Below are 19,360 nucleotides of genomic sequence, written 5' to 3'. Positions count from 1 at the left end.
ATATGTGGTGTACTTGTGAAACAGTTAAAAGATTTTGGAAACTGATACATGGGGAAATACAAAATAAAACTAAGTTTCCTATGAGTCCTAGGAGTATGCTTTTGAATATACTGCCAGAGAATTGTATGTCAGAGTTATTTAAATATATGACAACTGCAGCAACAATTACAATTGCTTCTAAATGGAAATCACCTGAACCCTCCATAACTGAAGAATGGAAAAATAAGCTGGTAGACTATGCAGTGATGGCAAAATAAATTATGTAAATAGAAGACTGTTAGAAGAATTTAATGACAATTGGAAATTCTATTATACCCAGTACAATTTATGCGATGTAAAAGGGAGTTCTTTAAAAAGCATCAAGGAGTCATAATTGATTTAAAGTGATTGGAAAATTTGTTGGTGTACAGAATAATAACCCCCCCTTTTTTGAACTTCCATAGAGTGCTGAATAACACAAAGATAGATATTTTTGGTCTTTTTGAAATTCGTGGGCTTGAATATAGTGGTTGTACTTGTTCAAAATTCCTTGGAAACTTTATTCTATTCTATTCTATTCCATTCTTTTATACTTTCTGCCTTCTCTATTCTGTTTATGTTAAGAAAATAATAAAAAAATAACAAAAAGTCTCCCCACACAAAGTCAAGCAATCATAGGAAATCTCAACCAGTCTACTAAAATAATAATGAAGCCTATGCCAGAAACCATTATTTGTTCCATTCAGGTTAATCATGTTGATAACTTTGGTAATGCATTTCCCATCTAAAAGCAAAGAGTAAAATCTGGATCAGGTATCACCTGTTGAACTAAAAAAGATTTATGGATTAAATTGCAACCCACATGAACCTTGTTGATCTGTTACATAAACTTCCCCAATACTGTCTTGTCTCAGCAAATGTTATCAAGTTTCATCACTTTTTTTTTTGAAAAAACAGCAAAGTAGCACCAACATTAAAAACTTCTAACTTGGAAAGCACTTTCTTCTGCCTGTTTAAATTCCTTAGCCCCTTGAAGTCTGGGAAATTTTGAAAACAAAATGATATATTTATAGCCCCTCCCTTGCATAGATCATGTCTATTTTATACACGTTTCCTGCACTAGAACAACACATCATATAATCATTATATTTTTCAGTTGAGAAAGATTGAAACAAAATTTTAATTTTTAAAAATGAGAATGCAAATACATGAAATATATCCCATGTCCCACCCCAAAGATCTTCAATTCTCCAATTCTCCAACCCAAAAATCTGGACTAAACAGAAACAAAAAATCTAGAAAATATGCCTTCAAACTTGTGCATTGGCCTAATCATCTTCAGTTCATCCTGATCCTCAAAAGCAAAGAAACAAAACTGCAAAAGGTGATTTTGAAAATCAATTTTAAATGATAGTTTTAACTGTGTTAATTTCATTATCTGTTTTTATCTATTTATAAGGCACAGATTAATTGTTAACTGAGGCCTATATTGAATCGTTGTGGAGAATATATAAAATGATAAAAAATTAAAAGCATATAGCAATGACAATATGTCAGAATGAGAAAACTGGAAAGCGTTAAAACAAAAGGAAAGCCTTTCCTTTTCCTCTCTTCTCTTCTTTTGGATAAAAAATAGCCAAACACTGAGAACTATGTCTTACAAAGCATGTAAACATAGAGGAAAACCAAACAAACTTCTTAAATAGGTCTTTGTTGTGGAAGAATTGAACAGTTTGAGTTTATAGTTATGGCAGAGATAAATGACCCCACTGCCTCAGGACTCTGGACCTTCTTTACTTGAGCTTGGTAGCGCAGAAAATATCCAGATATGTGATGTATTATCTCTCTAGCTGCTCTTACAGAAATTGTTTTGTAAACTATTATTGCAAATCAAAACCCTCTTTAGACAAGATACAATACATTGTTGGTACTGAGTCCCTGCAAAGCTCCAACTATTCCCTGGCTTTATGAAGCCTAATATTCTTTAGTGGAGGCTTATAAAAACTGAAGAATAACAGGGCCCCTCCTGGACCCACAAGTGGACCCACAAGCATTCTAAGCACATTTGATTTCAAACTGCAAACCTTGAGAGAGTACCAGTAACTCAGGGAATGTGCCCATGAGCTCAGCCATGGTACCCTGTGTAAGTTCTTCCCTCAGAACAAATATTTTTGCAAATTAAGATCTCAGAGAGAAAGCTTGGAACTGAGAATTATGTGAGGATAACCTTACAAGATGCTGCCATTGGTTTTTCATGATTTTTCATATGGCCTTCAAGAGTGTTGAGTTTTGAAATCCATCGCTTTGTGATGATAATCAAGTGACTCAACAAAATCCTGAAGATTTTTAATAGATTCCTATGAAAGACTGAGCTGTTTAGATTGTTCAGATAATTGTAGTGCATGTTTTTCACAACAGCTAAAATATTTCCTTTGTCTTACAGTTTTGAGACCTTTGGTAGATGCCACATCAGGGTGGTTGGCAATGTTCCTACAATTTTCTTGGGTTTTGGTGTAAGATCAAACACTTACCCAATGACAAAAAGCAGATAAAGAAACCTAACTAATACCAAACTAATACCTAACTAATACAAAATACCAAGATGACATGACAATCTGAAAGGTTATTTAAAAGCTGAAAAATGAAACTGGGAAGGATTTGCCGGACCACACCAGCATCCCAAAATGGAAGTCAGTTGTTTGCACCTGCCTTTAAATTTCCTTGTTTTGCCTGCTTCAAACCAATATATTTTTAAAATTTGTACCAGGCAATTCATTTTCTATTTGAATTCACATGCATTGTTTTCTGTATTATATCTGTGCTCTAATGATGACCTTCTTGCACTATTTCACCTTTTACCACTGGTAGTCTAGAGTTTACTTTTCCTAAGGTTCAGCTGTTTTAATTATTTTCTGTTAGTAAACATATTGCTTAAATATATTGCATAAGCTTTTGAATCATAGATAAGAATCCTGTGTTCCTACAGGTACTGGCGTACCTAGATAATGAAAAAAATCATTGTACTATAGCTCTTTTTTAAATTGAACATTGTTTATTTTTATCATACTGAAGAGTTAGACTGTGTAAACCACCCAGAGTGCTTTGGCTGAGGGGAAGTATGGAAATGAAATCATAAATAATAAATAGTTCATCACAAAGCATATTTTTATTTCTTTAACAAAAATTAATGAGATAATATACTTCACATTAAAGAAACAATTTTTAATCAGCCATGTTTCTTTTTTAGCCTGAAAATCACATTAAATATTAAAGTGGATATGCAATAAAGGCCAGTAATATTAATTACTCAAATATGATGCATGAAGCAATTCTTAAATTACATAGGCTTCCTTTTTGCAGACTACCCCCCCCAATATAGTTATTTTAGCATCAAGTATCTGATTTCTCATAACTTCTCTTGAGTTCTTGTTGATAGTTTTGCCCACTCAACTCCTAGTGTTACCTTTTAATGGTGATGGATAACACCAGTTATGATTTTTACAGTCTGTGCTAAATTAGGTTCAGAGTACATAGGTTTTTAAGCTATAAATATCTCTTCTGTTTACATCCTGTTCCAATTGATATATTTATAGTATAGAAAGTAGTAATTGTTTTAGGCTTCAATCCAATGGTGTCTCTGCATGAATGAAATGGAAACCATAGATAGAAATAACATTGGATTTAAGCGTTATATAGCTCTCTGTGTCCATTGATTAGCCAGAACTTTGTCTGGAAACAAAATGAAAAAACTGAAATGATTGTACTTTGGAAACTTGTAAGCAAAACTCAGTGGAAAAGATAATAATTCTAGGGAAAATGGAAGGCAGAACAAGAAGGGGAAGACCAATATCAAGCAGATTAATCCATAAAGCAATTCCTTACCTGAAAAGGGACACTTAGATGGAAAAAGTGCAGAGAAGGGCAACAAAAATGATTTGGGGGGCTGAAGCATCTCCCCTATGATGAGTGGCTACAGCAATTGGGACTATTTATCTTAGAAAGAAGGGTAAGTAAGGGGAGACATGATAGAGGTCTTTAAAATAATGCATGGTGTGGAGAAAGTGGAAAGGGAGACATTTTTCCTCTCTTTCATAACACTTGTACCTGGGATCATTCCATGAAGCTGATTGGTGGGAAGTTTAGGACCGATAAAGGGAAATCCTTCTGCACACAATATATAAACTATAGAATTTGCTGCTACAAGAAGTGGAGATGGACACCAATCTGGATGACTTTAAAAAGGATTGGACAGATTCATGAGGAAGAAAGTTATCAGTAGCTACTAGTCTTACTGGCTGTGTGCTTTCTCCTTTACCAGAGGTGGCATGTCTGCTTACAGCAGTTGCTGAAGAGCTTGGGCAGGTGGAGTTCTTGCATCCTGCTTGAGGGATCCTGTGGGCAGCTGGTTTGCCACTGTGTGTACTGAGTGCTGGACTAGATGGACCTTTGGTCTGATCCAGCATGGCCTTTCTTATGTTGCCATAACCATGAGTTGACAAGAGCTAAACAGGGCTTTGAAGGACAGGATATTTTTGAGGACATATATTCAAGGGGAATCTATAAGTTCGAAATGACTGGATGGCATGTAACAACAACAAGAATTGTCTGTTTTCCTTATTCTCATTTTTCTTATCACTCCAGTATCAGTAAGTATATTGGATATTGTTTTGTCTCTTTGCTTTTCAGAATGAGAGAGCATATTCCTTCTGTGGAACTATAGAATACATGGCTCCAGATATTGTCAAAGGAGGGGAGGCAGGACATGATAAAGTATGTTTTGCCTTGGTTTTTATTTGTCACTAACAGATATTTGATGATAAAATTTGTGGTGTATGTAAAGTGATTTTTCTAAAAAAGGATAGAAAGATTTGATCTTTTCAAAAAGATAGAAATTTTATTAAAAAAGATAAAACTCTAAATTCCTAAAAAGATAGATCCTTTTCTAAAAAGAAAGGAAAATTTCTAAATATCTTTCAGATTTCTATTACAGTGGTGCCTCATACTTCGAACTTAATTTGTTTCAGGAGGCCATTCGAACTTTACATGTTCCTAAATGTCCAATACTTGGATTAGCTTAGCTGTTGTGCAACAATTAGTGACTACTTCCGTAATTCAAACATAATTGCATTCCAGGGCATCACTCTGTGACTTAATTGGTACATGGTAATGTCATCCCTTGTGGTTCTTGTGGCCTGTTCTACAGGGATGCATAACCTCAAGTTTGGGGCCAAAATGAACCCTTTGACATTCCCAGTCCAGCTCCCCAGGGTTCCTTAGATAGCCACTATATTTCCCTTGCTACAGATTGTTTGGTGTTTTTTTTTTCTTTTGTTTGGATTTTGCTACATTCTAAAAGATTGAAATGCCACTCATGAGGCTTAGTTACTGGCAGTGAGAGCACTATGCTGAAACATGTTGGTATATTTGGTGTTTTTTGCCCACTATTTTGCCTTTGGGCATGCTCAACACTGGAATGTGGCCTCAGGAGCATCTTGAACTTGGTCTCAGATGCTGTCAGTATATGAAATGGTTCTCATGTGGCATGGTAATGGTGGGTAGGAATAGATGTTATTGTTGATCAATTGGTTAAATTGCTGCTTGTGCCACTCTTAGGACCTTACCAGAGGATGGGCTCATAGGACTAAGAGATGAATAAAGCAGTAAAATCATTAGGTCAATCATACTTTTAAAATAGTTATGTATATAGTACATAAGATGCTGTCTTATACCAAGTCAAATTGGTAATGCAGTATTGGTAATGGCAATGCAATATTGGTTATTATTGCATTGGTAATGCAATATTGTCCTCAGTATTGAGGGGTGCTCATGTGCCTTCCAAGTTCTTAACTGTGGCCTGCCACAGGTGCCCTGACACACTCCTCTGCATTTCTCCATTCCACAGAGATACCCCCTGGAGCACCAAAGGGCGGGTAGCTGCTCTAGAAAGCTGCTCCGGCTGTTCTTTTGCTACAGCAAATGACACAGGAGAATTCATCTGCTGTGGTTTGCCAGAGTGCCCACTGGCACCGATCTCTGTGTGGCTGTGCTAGAGGAAAGGAGTGGAGTATGGAGGACATGAACCTAGCATTTGCCTGGGCTCATTCACCTCACAACAGACCATTGTTTATCATTATGTTCAAATATAGACAGTTCAGTCTCTTAATTATTTAAGAGAGTAGGAGCATTAAATATACACTGTTCCACAATCTAAAATGAATAATTTTCCTTTGTTTTATATCATATATCCTTTTGTTGATTGTCTTTTTTATCAAAACATGTGTCATTTTTTACCTCCAAAATGTTAAATAGCTATCTAGCTGTTTTTTTATATATAACTGTATTGGCTTAATGTTGTTTTCTAGTCTCCTTAACATATAGTGATTATTTTATAGGCTGTTGATTGGTGGAGTCTAGGTGTTCTTATGTATGAATTATTAACTGGAGCATCACCTTTTACAGTTGATGGAGAGAGAAATTCACAAGCTGAAATATCTAGGTAAGTTACAGAACTTGTTGTACTACCAACTTTTTGATAAGATTAACAATTACCTTTCAAGGAAATATTATTTGGGATTGTCCACAGATGTTTAAAAATGTGCTGACAGTAGATTACAGTGAAAGATGTAGCACAGAGTGCTACAGAGTTTGTCAGGATATGAGGTTTTTTCTTTAATTCCATTGCCATGGACAGACTAACTTATGTTGAGGTATAAGCTCTCAGTGGCTCTTCCCTTTCAGAGAAGTGGTAGACTCATTAAGATGGTTTGCCGTCATATGCTTAAATGCTTTTTAAATCACACAGATTTCCAAATACCCTACAGAAGTTTTTGTCTGGTCTCATGGTGGTAATGTTGATTCTCAAGTTAAATAGTCACTTTTCAGTTATAGGATATAAATGTAATTTATTATACAAGCAATGGATAGCTGTGTTCTTGCTGGTTATCAAGAAATGTCACAAAAATGTCAGATTTCTATAAATTCTAATCATTATTTTGATTGTACTAGAACTTTTAGATGCATAGATGCTTAATAATATTTTGCATTCATTGGTGCATTTGCAGAAGAAGCGGCTACTTAGAGCTGAATAAGCAGCAAGGATGTATTCATTCAGTGTTAATGAAATGGATTGGCCTTTCCACATGATCTTTAATATTTTCCCAGTTTAACATTTCAAAAGCGTCCCAGGTGAAGTTAACGTTTATACTGTGGAAATGTTTGTTTTTTTTTCATCCTAGGTGTTGACAACAGTGTTCTATACTACGTGCTATTTAAACAGATAGTTATAATTTATGTATTGACATCAAAAAATATTATAACGCTATTTAAAAATGGATCCCCAGCTTATTATTTATTTATTTAGGAAGCTTCTATGCCGCCCCATTCACCAAAGCCTCGGGGCGGCTCACAACAATAAATAAATAATAACAATATAAAAACAATATAATTTGAGACGACCTGGCCAAAGATGTAAAATAAATAAATAATATTAGCAATTAAAATGACATTTAAATAAAAAGGTCTTCGCCTGGCGCTGAAAAGCAAATAACGATGGCGCCAGGCGGACCTCTCTGGGGAGCGCATTCCATAGATTGGGCGCCACTGCAGAGAAAGCCCTTCTCTGAGTATTTACCCTCCTAATATCCTTCACAGAGGGTTCCTGGAGAAGGGCCTCTCCTGCTGATCTCAAGGGGCGGGCGGGCATATATGGATGTAAGCGCTCCTTCAGGTAATCTTGCTACTTACTTACCCCTGAAGCAATGGATAGAAAAAAAGTGGACACAACTTCATGAGCTTTCAGTAGTGGCCCTTCTTTCCCCCAGCTATGACCAGAATTCCTCCAGGAAACATCTTGCCCTGAGGGGTAGGGAGAAGGGACAAATTATTAAACTCAGAGGAGGAGAATCTACAAAAGCAAAGAAGCAAAAGAGGAGCAGGCCAGCCCAGAAAGATAATAGATGCTGTGCAAACCCAAGTTCAATTGGTTCCAGAACAGATAATTTCCCATGTATCTCTGGAGCAGAATCACACATCATCTCCCTGCTTTCTTCTTCCTCCCTCTCAGTTCCTGGCTTTGTGTCTCATGTCCTTAAAGACTGCAAACCTGAGGACAGGCTGTGTCTAATTATTGATTTTTGTAAATTGTTCTGGGAGCCTTTTGACTGAAGGGTATTCAAAAAATGCTTTGATTAGAAAGACACATTCACTTTGGATTTTGAATTTTTATTTTTCTTGAAGCTTGTTATGTTATAGAATTATCCAGACAATGCATCCTGTATAAGTGTTTACTCCTTATCTTGCTGAGTGTGTTAATTTTACTTCAAAGGTCTATTTTAAATAAAATAGTAATTAGGTTTTTTGTAGTACCAAATAGTTACTGTATTATACATCTTTGCTACTTTTCAAGACTTTATTTCAGGATGTTTAGCTAGATTAAGTGGTAGCACATACTTTGCTTGTGGAAATACAAAGTTCATTCCCTGATATTACCTTTCCCTGAACCTTTCCTCTGGTTCTCCAGAAAATTTTGGGCTAGATCAGGAGTGTAGAACCTCAAGCCTCGGGGCTAAATCCAGCCCTTCTGGGCTCTCGGAATCTGGCCCTTCAAGTTTCCCTTGACAGCATGACTCTTTCTCCTAATCACAGAACATTTGGTGCTTTCCCAGGTGTTGTGCAATTTTTCACATTCTAAAGAAAAGAAAAGAAAAAAGAAAAAGAAATGTTACTCCTAATGCTTAAATACTGACAGTAAAGGATTAAAGGTAAAATATATGTGGTTCCACCCTTTTGGCTTTTGCTTTGTCAGCTACTGAAATCTGGACCCTCAGAGGTTCTTTAAAATGGAATTTGGCTCTCTGGCTGAAAAAGGGTCAATATTCCTTGCCTAGATAGACCAGTGGTCTGATTTAGTATATGTGTGTGGCTCCCATTTGCCTGGTTCCATTCCTGGGCATACTATTACCATTTGCTGGGCATTTATAACCAAGATTGCTTTGATTTCCAAAATAATTAGCTATTGTCCCTTTTCAGGAGAATATTAAAAAGTGAACCTCCTTATCCTCAAGAAATGACTGCTTTAGCTAAAGATATAATTCAGTGTCTTCTGATGAAAGATCCAAAGAAAAGGCTGGGCTGTGGTTCAGGTGGTGCTGATGAGATCAAGCAACATCCATTCTTTCAGGTGAAACAAACTTTGTGTGTGTGTGTGTTTCATTGGGAAACATAAGATGTTTTATCTAGAAATTACTCTGGCAGATATCAGGCATTGCTGATACCAAAATGAAGGACTACTACTCCTTGTATTCCTGTGCTTCTGAAGATGCACATATTTCAGCATCCTTTGACACTTAGATGATGCTGTGCTCTGGATCTGGTTAACTGGTAATTTGATGCTATGATGAGCTCTTTATTTATTTCAGGAGCCATTTTATTGTGATTTAGTTATTTTGATATGCATTTTCACTTAATTATTACTAACTGCTTTGAATATAGGAAGGCAGGATAGGAATTTGTTTCTTAAACATTTTTATTTCCAGTACATCTCTTGATTATGATTTCAGGATAATGGACTGATCACTCTCACTGAGGTAAACTTTTCTGTATGGTACATGATGCTTGATGTAAGCATTCATATATGATATACCTTGAGTGAGTAGTTTTCAGGGTTGTCTACCCCGTCAACTTAACATATGAATCTCTTTGAATTGTGGCCATAATCAACTTATTTTCACAATTTAAAAATGAAAAAAAAATACAAATTTTCCTTGTGTCATTATCAAGCTTTCCTGAACAGTTTGCACTGACAGTTGAAACCTTTATATTCTGCTTTCATTTTCTTCTAAACTTAATTTAATGTTTTGGTTTAGAAAATAAACTGGAATGACCTGGCAGCCAAAAAAGTGTCCGCTCCATTTAAACCAGTAATTCGTGATGAATTGGATGTTAGTAATTTTGCAGAAGAGTTTACAGAAATGGACCCAACATACTCTCCAGCAACCACCCCACAAGCTGCAGACAAGCTTTTCCAGGTACTTTGCTGTATAGTACTATAATACTATCATAGGTAACTTGAGGTGATATAATCTAGGCATGCAATAAAATATGGTGATATTTCAGAAGGTGATTAAAGTCACTGGAGTTTGGTAGGATGAAAAGAAATAACATTTGGATAGAAGTAGAATAAATAGCTTGTGCGCAACACAGTGTGCCTGACACTGAATGTTATGGTCAATGTAGTTTTTTGGGGGTGTATTTGGCAGTATCCAGTACTGCCTGTGCACTAGTGGGACTCACTGTTAGTGCAACAGGAAGCTAGTGGATCCTGCAGCAATCCAAAAGGTAGAGCTTTGAAAGGGAGCTGTGCTTACCTGAGCCATTTCTGAAATGAGCATTTTTGCTTGTTTCTGGGATTATTTTCAGAAGCTATAGTTCCTTTTGTGCAAGTGGTAGGCTGTGCAAATGCAATCAAACCAGTTGGAACACCGCAGCAGTAATGGATGTGTCCACTAAATTTAGTTGATGATTGATAATCTACAAAAGAATGTAAAAAATGACAATCAGTGCATTCAGTGTTGGCCAAAAGATAGCACAAGCATGATTATAAATCTGTGAGTTATCAGATCAAAATGGCAATTGGGATGAAAATGTTCAGAGGTAAAGAGAAAAAGAAGCATTGGATTTTGTTAGCAAGTTTTGATCCCATCCTCCTGTCCCAGTGAGACATTTCAGAGCTATAGTGTCTCTTTACCAGTAGTGATTAAAATAAAATTTGTAGTGTCGTGAACTTCAAAAAATATAAATAAAAAAGAAAAGCGTGGAGTGACCTCTACATGCTAGGATAAATTCTGTTCTTCTACACACAATAGGTATTTGCAGGAAAACATATATGTGATTCACTATAGTGAATCCACGCCCCTTACAGAGTCAGGATCTCTTGAGGGGAGAGATTATTGTGGTAGACTTAAGGCCTTGTCAGCATATCCACAGGGGAGAACTTACATATTAGCCATGTCAATGAGTGATTTAGAAAAGGCTATCTTATTTCCTCCCATTTGAGAGGTAAAAAATTGCTAGAGGCAGTCTTCTGGGAGCATTTGATGTCAATATAGGTGCTCAGGCTCATATGTTATTTCTCTTATCTAGCCGTGGCAGCAGATCTGCTCATGCAGGCTATTTTAAAATAAATGTAATGGGCCTAAATTTAAATGTAATGGAAAAGAATAGATCTGAAATTGTTTTTTCAGTGATGTGGTTGAAGGAGTGTAAGCAAATAGGTGAGATGGATAGATACTAAGCAAGAAGGTAATGCTTTTATTTTATCAACATCTTCAAATATATTTAAAATATTTTGAAACCTGTTGCCACTGGAAATCTTGTTGGATATAATGATCAAGGAGAGCAATTCCAAGTGTGATTAATTGGAATTAAATTGCAGTGGGTTGCAAGTCAGGTTTAAGGCCTTAGGCCTTAGGGTTTTCATCTGAGTATAACTGCATAGGATTCTGCAGGTAGTATTGTGAGTATTGTTTTGGAACAATGACAAATTATGACTGCAGTTACGCATTATTGTGATGGCAACACATTTATTTGCTCCCTCCCTTTGCACATGCACTCCATTTCTCCCCTATTGCTGCTTTTGCTTCGATTTTTTAATTAACTGCACTTTATCACATTGTCTGAACTCAACAAACTGTTGTGGTTTATCTTCAGTATTGTTTGTTTGAAGCATGCTAATTTCAATCATGAGTAATGAAGCTGGCTTGTTTCAGCAATCTACAGTTAAAACTAATCATAGTTTAGCATTTGGGCAACATACGAATATGTAGTTTATATGAAACAGAAGTGGGAGCCATTATGGGGAGGAGGGAATTCATGAGCCCAGTTTGTTCCTGGCATGACCAACCATACTTCATTGTGTTAATGTGACCTTTTTTAAAAAAAGTTATGGATGTTACAGAAATGCTAACATATTCACTAGTTCAACTGGCTTAACCCTGGCCCTTTTTACGATGAACTGTGATTTTCTTGCAATGCACTTTGAGGACACATATGCTTGTCTCTGCAGCAAACTTAGCACTGTTGTTAGTGCTGCTCCAGTCAAGCTATGATTTCACCAGCTGCCTGATTTTGTGGGATCAACTTCAGTTGCTATGGGCTGTGATGTCAACAAGGTGCTTGTAGCAATGAGACTGATTCTTGCCCCTCCTGGTTAATAAAAGCTACCTGAGGGGGTATGCGTAAAATTTGTGTCCACTGCTATACAAGGAGATCTCTCTCCTCCTGCAAGTCGTGCTGCTGCAGAGGAGACTACTGCTGGCAGTGTTCATTCTTTGAATCAGTTGTGTGGGTCTGGTCCTGTAACTTAAAAAAAATGTATGTGGCGTTTAGCATGCATTTTGAAATCTGAACCCAGACAATCTGTATATTAGAAATGTTTCTGAGCACAGGCCAGCCTTGTTCTGTTGAAGTACGTATTTTCATATCTAGGATATATATAGATTTCCTTGCAAATAGGAAAATAATGGAATACTTCCAGGTAATTCCACTGACATGTTAGCATATCAAACTTGTTTTTAAACAGGAAAAATACTTTGACATTTGCCCAATCATAATATAAGCTTGTTTGATACCTTAACTGTAGGTGTCTTGAGAGCCAGTTTGAAGTATGAACCTTTGTCACCAGTGAAAAAGCTGTGAGTCAGTTTTTTTAGCATTTTTTACAATCTAATTTTATTGGTTTTTTTTAAAATAGTCCAGAAAAATGGTATAATTTCTTCAGGCAGGTTTCCTCTATTATGCAAATATAGAGTTGTATCATTTCCTTGAGTACAATTCTTGCTTATTTTTGATACTGATTATACTTTTTTCTTTCTGAATTATGATTGCTATAATCATTGAAATTATGGCTAAAATATAATTGTGACAAACATCTTTTCTTTTCTTGTTTAGGGATATTCCTTTGTTGCTCCTTCTATCTTATTTAAGCGGAATGCAGCCACTATGGATCCTGCTCTCTTTTTGACAGAAATTGACCGACCTGGAGTTACAAGTATTGCTAGAAGTGCTATGATGAAGGTAATACTAAGAGCTTATTAACTAGCTATTGAATGTCCCAGTGATTCCCTGTTTTATACTATATTCTAAGACCAGAAGTTTGGAAGTATTTAAGGTAATTGTATCTGTGCATACAGACATCATATTTTGGCTACTTATGGCATAGAACAATTCAAATGTGCATGTAGAGGGTGGGTTTTTCAGGTAAATGGCCTTCACAGTTAGTACTTGCAGTCTTGACATAAGAGGGGTTTATTGTTAGGTTCTCTTTCTTAGCCCCCACATTTAATTAGGGTGCTAAAACTGATAGTGCTAACTTTCGATTTTGTAGTGGAATTCCTTGTGTATATCCCATATCCCATTGCTGCATATAATGCTTTTTAGGGAGGAGTTGCAAAGTTAAGGAACTGAACCAGAAAAGTATTCCAAATTCCTAAATTGCAGAAACTTCATGTACTATAAATTTAAGAAATCACTGACATAACTCTTCAATTTTATACCATGTTTAGGTATAACTGTATTTGGAAATAAATTAATATATATATATATATATATATATATATATATATATATATTTGAATGCTCATATACATTAACATATTTGCCTGATATTTTCAATTTGATAGTCTAAGAGAAATTATTTAAATGACATAATGCTTATGTTCCAATGCCATATGCATTTACCAGGAATTATTCAAAGTAGACATACATAGAAATGTGATGTTTGTGAATCACATTTATGTTCTTTTTTTCTTAGGTAGAAAAATGGTTTAATAGGAAACCTTTATGGGCTAATGAATGACTCAAACAAAGTTGTTCCTTAGCTTTTGATTCTGTTGAGAAAAGGTTACTAAATACTGTCAATTTTTACCCCCAGGACTCTCCGTTTTATCTTCACTATGAACTTGACCTGAAAGAAAAACCACTGGGAGAAGGAAGTTTTTCTATCTGTCGAAAGTGCTTGCACAAGAAAACTAGCCAAGAATATGCAGTAAAAATAATTAGTAAAAGGTATAAAGACAGAAAAGGCATTTTATTATTATTTCTAATAATACTGAGCAATCAGCATGTAGTTCATAACATTCGTATGGTTCCCTTCGATGTAAATATTTTCAGATTGCATATAAGACAGAGCAATAACAAAAATAAAAAGTAACAAACAGAGCAGTTTAACAATTTAAAGGTTAAGAAAATAAAAGAGGGGGTTGCCTGGCACTAAAAACATAGCAAAGGGCTGGTTAGATGAGCCCCTCCAAGGATAATTCCCTAAGTGGGTGCCACTACTCAGAAGGCCCTTTCTCTACTCACCAGCTACTTACAGTGGCAGAGGCACCATCAGAAGGAGTTCAGATGATGCCCTCAGCATTAAACTTTTTTAATGCAATGGGTAATATACCCGAACCTTTAATCTGAACATTTAAAGAGTCTTCAAAAAAATTATGCTTTGTCCAAGTAAATTAACACCTTGTTCTGAATATAGCCAAATTAAATGATACTCATACATTCATTCCAAGTAGATTGTATTTGTGCTTGAATCGTACAGACTCATAATTGTTTATATTTAAAGAAACCTGTTGCTCATATTTCAAAACTTAACTTGAGATGATAAATTAATACTTATAGTTCAGCAGTTTGCTTTGTTAAGTTGGTATTGGGTAACTTTTTAATTTTTCAGGCTAGAAGCCAACACCCAGAGAGAAATAACAGCTTTAAAACTCTGTGAAGGGCATCCCAATGTTGTGAAGCTGCATGAAGTTTATCATGATCAGGTATTTCAAGCAGTAAACTTCGTAGAAAAATGCTTATACTTAAGCTAATCATAGTTTATGTACAAACCTTATTTTAGATTCATTAGCACTGAATAACATTTGGGAGATAAACAAGGTAAGCTGGTACTTCTGTATTTGGCTTGCTATTAGATACACATTATTTTAAAAAGATACTTTGTTGCCAGGTCACTGTTTTTAGGCTTGGTTTGCCATTTTTAGCTTATTTTGCAATTTTAAGCTTCAATCAGCAAACAAAGGCATACTAAATGAAAATAAAACAACAGATCACAAGCAAATTAGACACAAATATGCTGTATCCAATACTGTTTACATCTCATTGTGGGACCAGGATCCACTGTTCATGATTCCTAAAGTAAATGAGCCCTGCTGCTCAGCCTTGTCATCAAAACAAGTGACCCAGCTCATTTGTGATTGTTCTAAGAACTCCTGGCAGTGGGCAGTAGGAGATAAAGACTAAATAAAGACTTTAGTATATGGAGCCTATTATTGCTCATTTTTATTAAAAAGCTTGCATTAACATATTGGGTGAGCAAGGGCAAGTCATCGTAACTTTGTAATTCTCCTTTTCTTCATGTATTCAAATAAGTAAGCCATTCTCATTAAATATGCTATGGGAGAAGAATTAATGTGCTGTCGAAATTTATACATCTCCTGCCAATTCATCCACTCACAGAAGAGGCTGCTATAGTGTGTCTAGTTTATCTACTGTTCCCTGCTTTCAATGAGACTTTGTTTAGGATGGCTAGGCATTTCTGGTTCAGAGTGCTTGGATATTGCAATCACTTTTAATGCAGAGATACTGTTGAACCTACCCTGAGAGGGTGCAAAAAAATGGGACCCTGGGAACAAGTAATTCTTACACGCTCTGAAGATCAATCCCTTCAGGTGCATTGTTGAAGTGTGCTTTCCATTTTAATTCGGACGTGAATGACTGGAGGTGGAGAAAATAATTAAATAATCACAACAAGCAGTTGATATGCTAGGGGGTACATTGCTTCTTGTCATTTGCTGTTGCTTTCTAGTTTCCTCTTAAATAAGTTCTTCTGCCAAATCCTTCATATATATTTTAAATGAATAATAAATATGCATAGTTAGTGATTATTACATTTTCTAAGAAAAATGTGCATACAAATGTATTTTTTCTAGCTCCATACATTTCTAGTAATGGAACTGCTGAAAGGAGGAGAATTACTTGAACGCATCCAGCAAAAGAAACACTTCAGTGAAACTGAAGCTAGTTATATCATGCGCAGGCTTGTTTCAGCTGTGAGTCATATGCATGATGTTGGAGTGGTCCACAGAGACTTAAAACCTGAGGTATGATCTCGGGGGAATAAACAAAACTTTTGAATACTGACTTACACCCCTCTCTCCTTTACCTAACTCTTTGGTTTGATTTTAGTTTGCCTTTTTGTTACAATTGCTTCCAGTGAGCCTCTGTTTGGGATGGGTAGGCATTTCTTGTTCAGAATGCTTGGATAATTCAATCACTTTTTGAACTGATTGTAGTAGTGTTTGTATTGATAGAACACAATAAAATAATTAAAATGGAGGTGTTGATATAAAACTTGCAATAAAGTTTTTTTTAGTAAAATTTAGGACACTGCATTCTTTTTCATTACGATGAAGCTTATGAGATCTGTTCATTGAGGATGAAATGTCACATCTTTTTTCCCTGGCTAAGTTATCTCAGTAATAGTTGTGCCCCAGTTTTGCTTTGTGGTCTTATTAATATAGGTTTATAATCAGTCAATTGTTTTGTTACCCTTGAGTTGAAAATGCCATTATGTGAATAACCATTGTCAGAGAAAGTCTTCTTCATAATAGTATCTTGCATTTATTTTGGTTGATATTTGATTTTTTTAGTTCCTTATTCTAAATTTCACATAGATTTCTTGCTAGCAACCCAGGTGACTAATGTTCATCATGCATATGGGTATGTTACAATTTTCCAACATACTGTTGGAACTGTCCAACATTTTTTCCAATTCTTTTGGAAGTAATTTGTTGGGGGGGGGGGAATATAGGTTAGAAGAGGATTAATTGAAAATTATACCCTTCTCTATTATGCTGAGAGAAGTCTTCCATTGGTATAGGGAATCTCAATGGATAATGAAGAGCTAATCATACAGAGGACATATGATAAAGAGAATAATGTTATCCTCGAAGCAGAAAAAGGGACACTTAAGACTCTTGGTCTTGTTTGTTTGTTCTTTTACTTATTGATTTAGTTTTGAATAATTATGCTGTTAAGTATTGTTGGAATTGAGAAGAGCAGATGCTTTTGGCATGCATTCCCAGGGCATGCTGGTCTCAGGAGGAGGGGCAGTGGAGGAGGACTCAGAATCTGGGCCAGTTCAAGACATTGAGGTGAGAGAAGTGCAAGGGCTTATCTCAAGGCCAGACTCCCCAGGTGCCCGGGCAGCCTCTGAGAATTACCAAGATGTACAGCTATCAGGAGGGGGCTTGGAACAGGGGAGTTTGTCAGAGACAGATGAAGGGGATATGGTTCTCAACTCTATGATACGATATCAGCAGAGGAGGGGTGCCCAATTGGCAGATCAGCCTGCAGAGAGGAGGTGTGCTTGTTTCCAACAGGCACCTCCCCAAAGGATGGAACCCAGCTTTACTCAGAAGGAAAGTTCTTGAAGTAAATACTAGACAACAAAGCATTCTGTGCATGCTCACAGATTCATTCTGGGTGATTGTGCTTCTGGAAAATGCTGTGGTCAGTAAAGAACATTTTGCAAGCAAGGTCTGTGGCTTTGAATATGTGAAGTATACACATAGAATATATCATTTGTAGTTATCTCAAGTATAAGCAACATAGATTCTTATAAATGTCACTGTCATTGGAATTTTATATTGAAATCATAGATTATAAATCTCTTATTTTAAGGTTTTTGTTTTTCAGAACTTATTATTCACAGATGAAAGTGACAATTCAGAAATAAAAATAATTGATTTTGGATTTGCGCGTCTAAAGCCACCTGACAATCAGCCCCTTAAGACACCATGTTTTACCCTTCATTATGCTGCTCCAGAGCTCTTAAATCATAATGGTTATGATGAATCATGTGATCTCTGGAGTTTGGGAGTCATTTTGGTAAGCTGAGCACTTAATTTTATTCTGCATTTTTAAATAACCGGCCAGAGATTTGGTCTAATCTAAGACCAAAGTGGTCTAAGTAGAAAAGTTAACTGCAGAGTTTAGTGCTCATCATTCATGCTTAATTCAATAGGATCTTTCACTGGACCAGTACAGATATAATAAGGATTTTGTCTTAACCTCTGTTAGGAAATCTTGTGTGGGTCACAGGATTGCAAGCTGCTTCATCACAGCCCTGCTTAATCAGAGTTGTTAATCAACTTCAAATCCTGGGTAATCAGGGGAATTGTTTAATCAGAACAACTATCTGTTCTGGCATAACCCTTAAAACATGATTAACGTAGGAGGGGATCATGTGATCTTTTGTTTGGTTACTGATCTCTTAACAGTGTGTGTGAGAGAAAGCATTATCTCTGTTTATTGCATTGTTACAGAAATAGAACCAACAGGGTAGTGCATTTGATAATGCAGATTTTATCACATGGTTTCAAACTATAGTGAAATGAATCCATTTTGCAACTTGTGAAAATACTATTTTGTTCAAATTGTGTTTGTATGTATAGTTCTCCTCCAATCTGAATTGCTAAGCTATGCATGAGTAGATGGAATGAAGTCCTACAGCTCTCAGCTTTCCTTAGCTAGCTGTGCTGCGAGTTTTGGGCAATACCTTTACCAAGTGCTGCTATGATTGTGCAAGCTTTCTACTTCGTTTGTTTGCATCATCTCTTGTGGCTTATGGTTGATCCTAATAAAGGTTTTGCCCAACTGCAGACTTTGGATTTATTTCCTCATGGACAAGCATAGCTAAGTCTGTAAACTGTTGGCAACATTTTACAGGTGTATGTATTTACCCATATCTATAACATCTTCTCTTCTTTTCCTTGCACACACACAGAGAGACACAAATAGTTATGGATATAGTATTAATTTAATATTTTTCTTTCCTGAACAGTTTACAATGCTCTCAGGACAAGTACCCTTCCAGACTCAAAATAAAAATATAACATGCACAAATGCATTGGAAATTATGAAGAAAATTAAAAGAGGAGAGTTTTCTTTTGAAGGAGATGCTTGGAAAAATGTTTCTCAGGAAGCCAAAGATTTGATACAAGGTATATATTGACTAGTAACTTTCTTAACGAAGTTTTGAGTAATCCCAGTAGTTGTTAGTAATTTGATTTTTGGAATTTATTAACAGGGGATTTTCTAAGGAAGCTAGTATTATGATGAGGCCAAAATCACTGGCTTGTAATCTCTGCAGAAGGTTGGCTTATAATCACTGACTTGTAACCTCTGTAAAAGAATGGTTCCTTTAGCTCCAATATAATATGTTTGCATTCAGACAGGCTCTGAAGTGTCAGCATTTCCACAAGCTTCTAATTTGAATTTTATGTATGAAAATTAAAAATGTTTGGACGGATTGGTGAGGGAA

General features: G+C 36.0%; 1 protein-coding gene across 6 annotated transcripts in view; it reads left to right on the top strand.

Annotated features, from left to right (window-relative positions):
• The window catches only part of RPS6KA5 (ribosomal protein S6 kinase A5), a 53,036-nt gene that overhangs the window by 19,864 nt on the left and 13,812 nt on the right, over positions 1-19,360 (top strand). For 4 of the 6 annotated variants that reach the window (XM_044437172.1, XM_044437171.1, XM_044437170.1 and 1 more), the window contains 10 exons: positions 4,666-4,749; positions 6,372-6,475; positions 9,007-9,157; positions 9,843-10,004; positions 12,925-13,050; positions 13,907-14,040; positions 14,705-14,798; positions 15,966-16,136; positions 17,734-17,925; positions 18,881-19,040. In XM_044437172.1, the coding sequence (XP_044293107.1) occupies positions 4,666-4,749; positions 6,372-6,475; positions 9,007-9,157; positions 9,843-10,004; positions 12,925-13,050; positions 13,907-14,040; positions 14,705-14,798; positions 15,966-16,136; positions 17,734-17,925; positions 18,881-19,040 (1,378 nt within the window). Of the gene's footprint in view, positions 1-4,665; positions 4,750-6,371; positions 6,476-8,659; positions 8,739-9,006; positions 9,158-9,842; positions 10,005-12,924; positions 13,051-13,906; positions 14,041-14,704; positions 14,799-15,965; positions 16,137-17,733; positions 17,926-18,880; positions 19,041-19,360 lie in introns of those variants that run through there. The other 2 variants (XM_044437174.1, XM_044437175.1) reach the window with 2 other exon arrangements.

The sequence above is a fragment of the Varanus komodoensis genome, unplaced genomic scaffold (assembly GCF_004798865.1).
Source record: "Varanus komodoensis strain SLA01 unplaced genomic scaffold, ASM479886v1 scaffold3, whole genome shotgun sequence".
NCBI lineage: Eukaryota > Metazoa > Chordata > Lepidosauria > Squamata > Varanidae > Varanus > Varanus komodoensis.
Note: the sequence above shows the minus strand (reverse complement) of the source record. Positions and strands in the feature narration are given on the sequence as shown.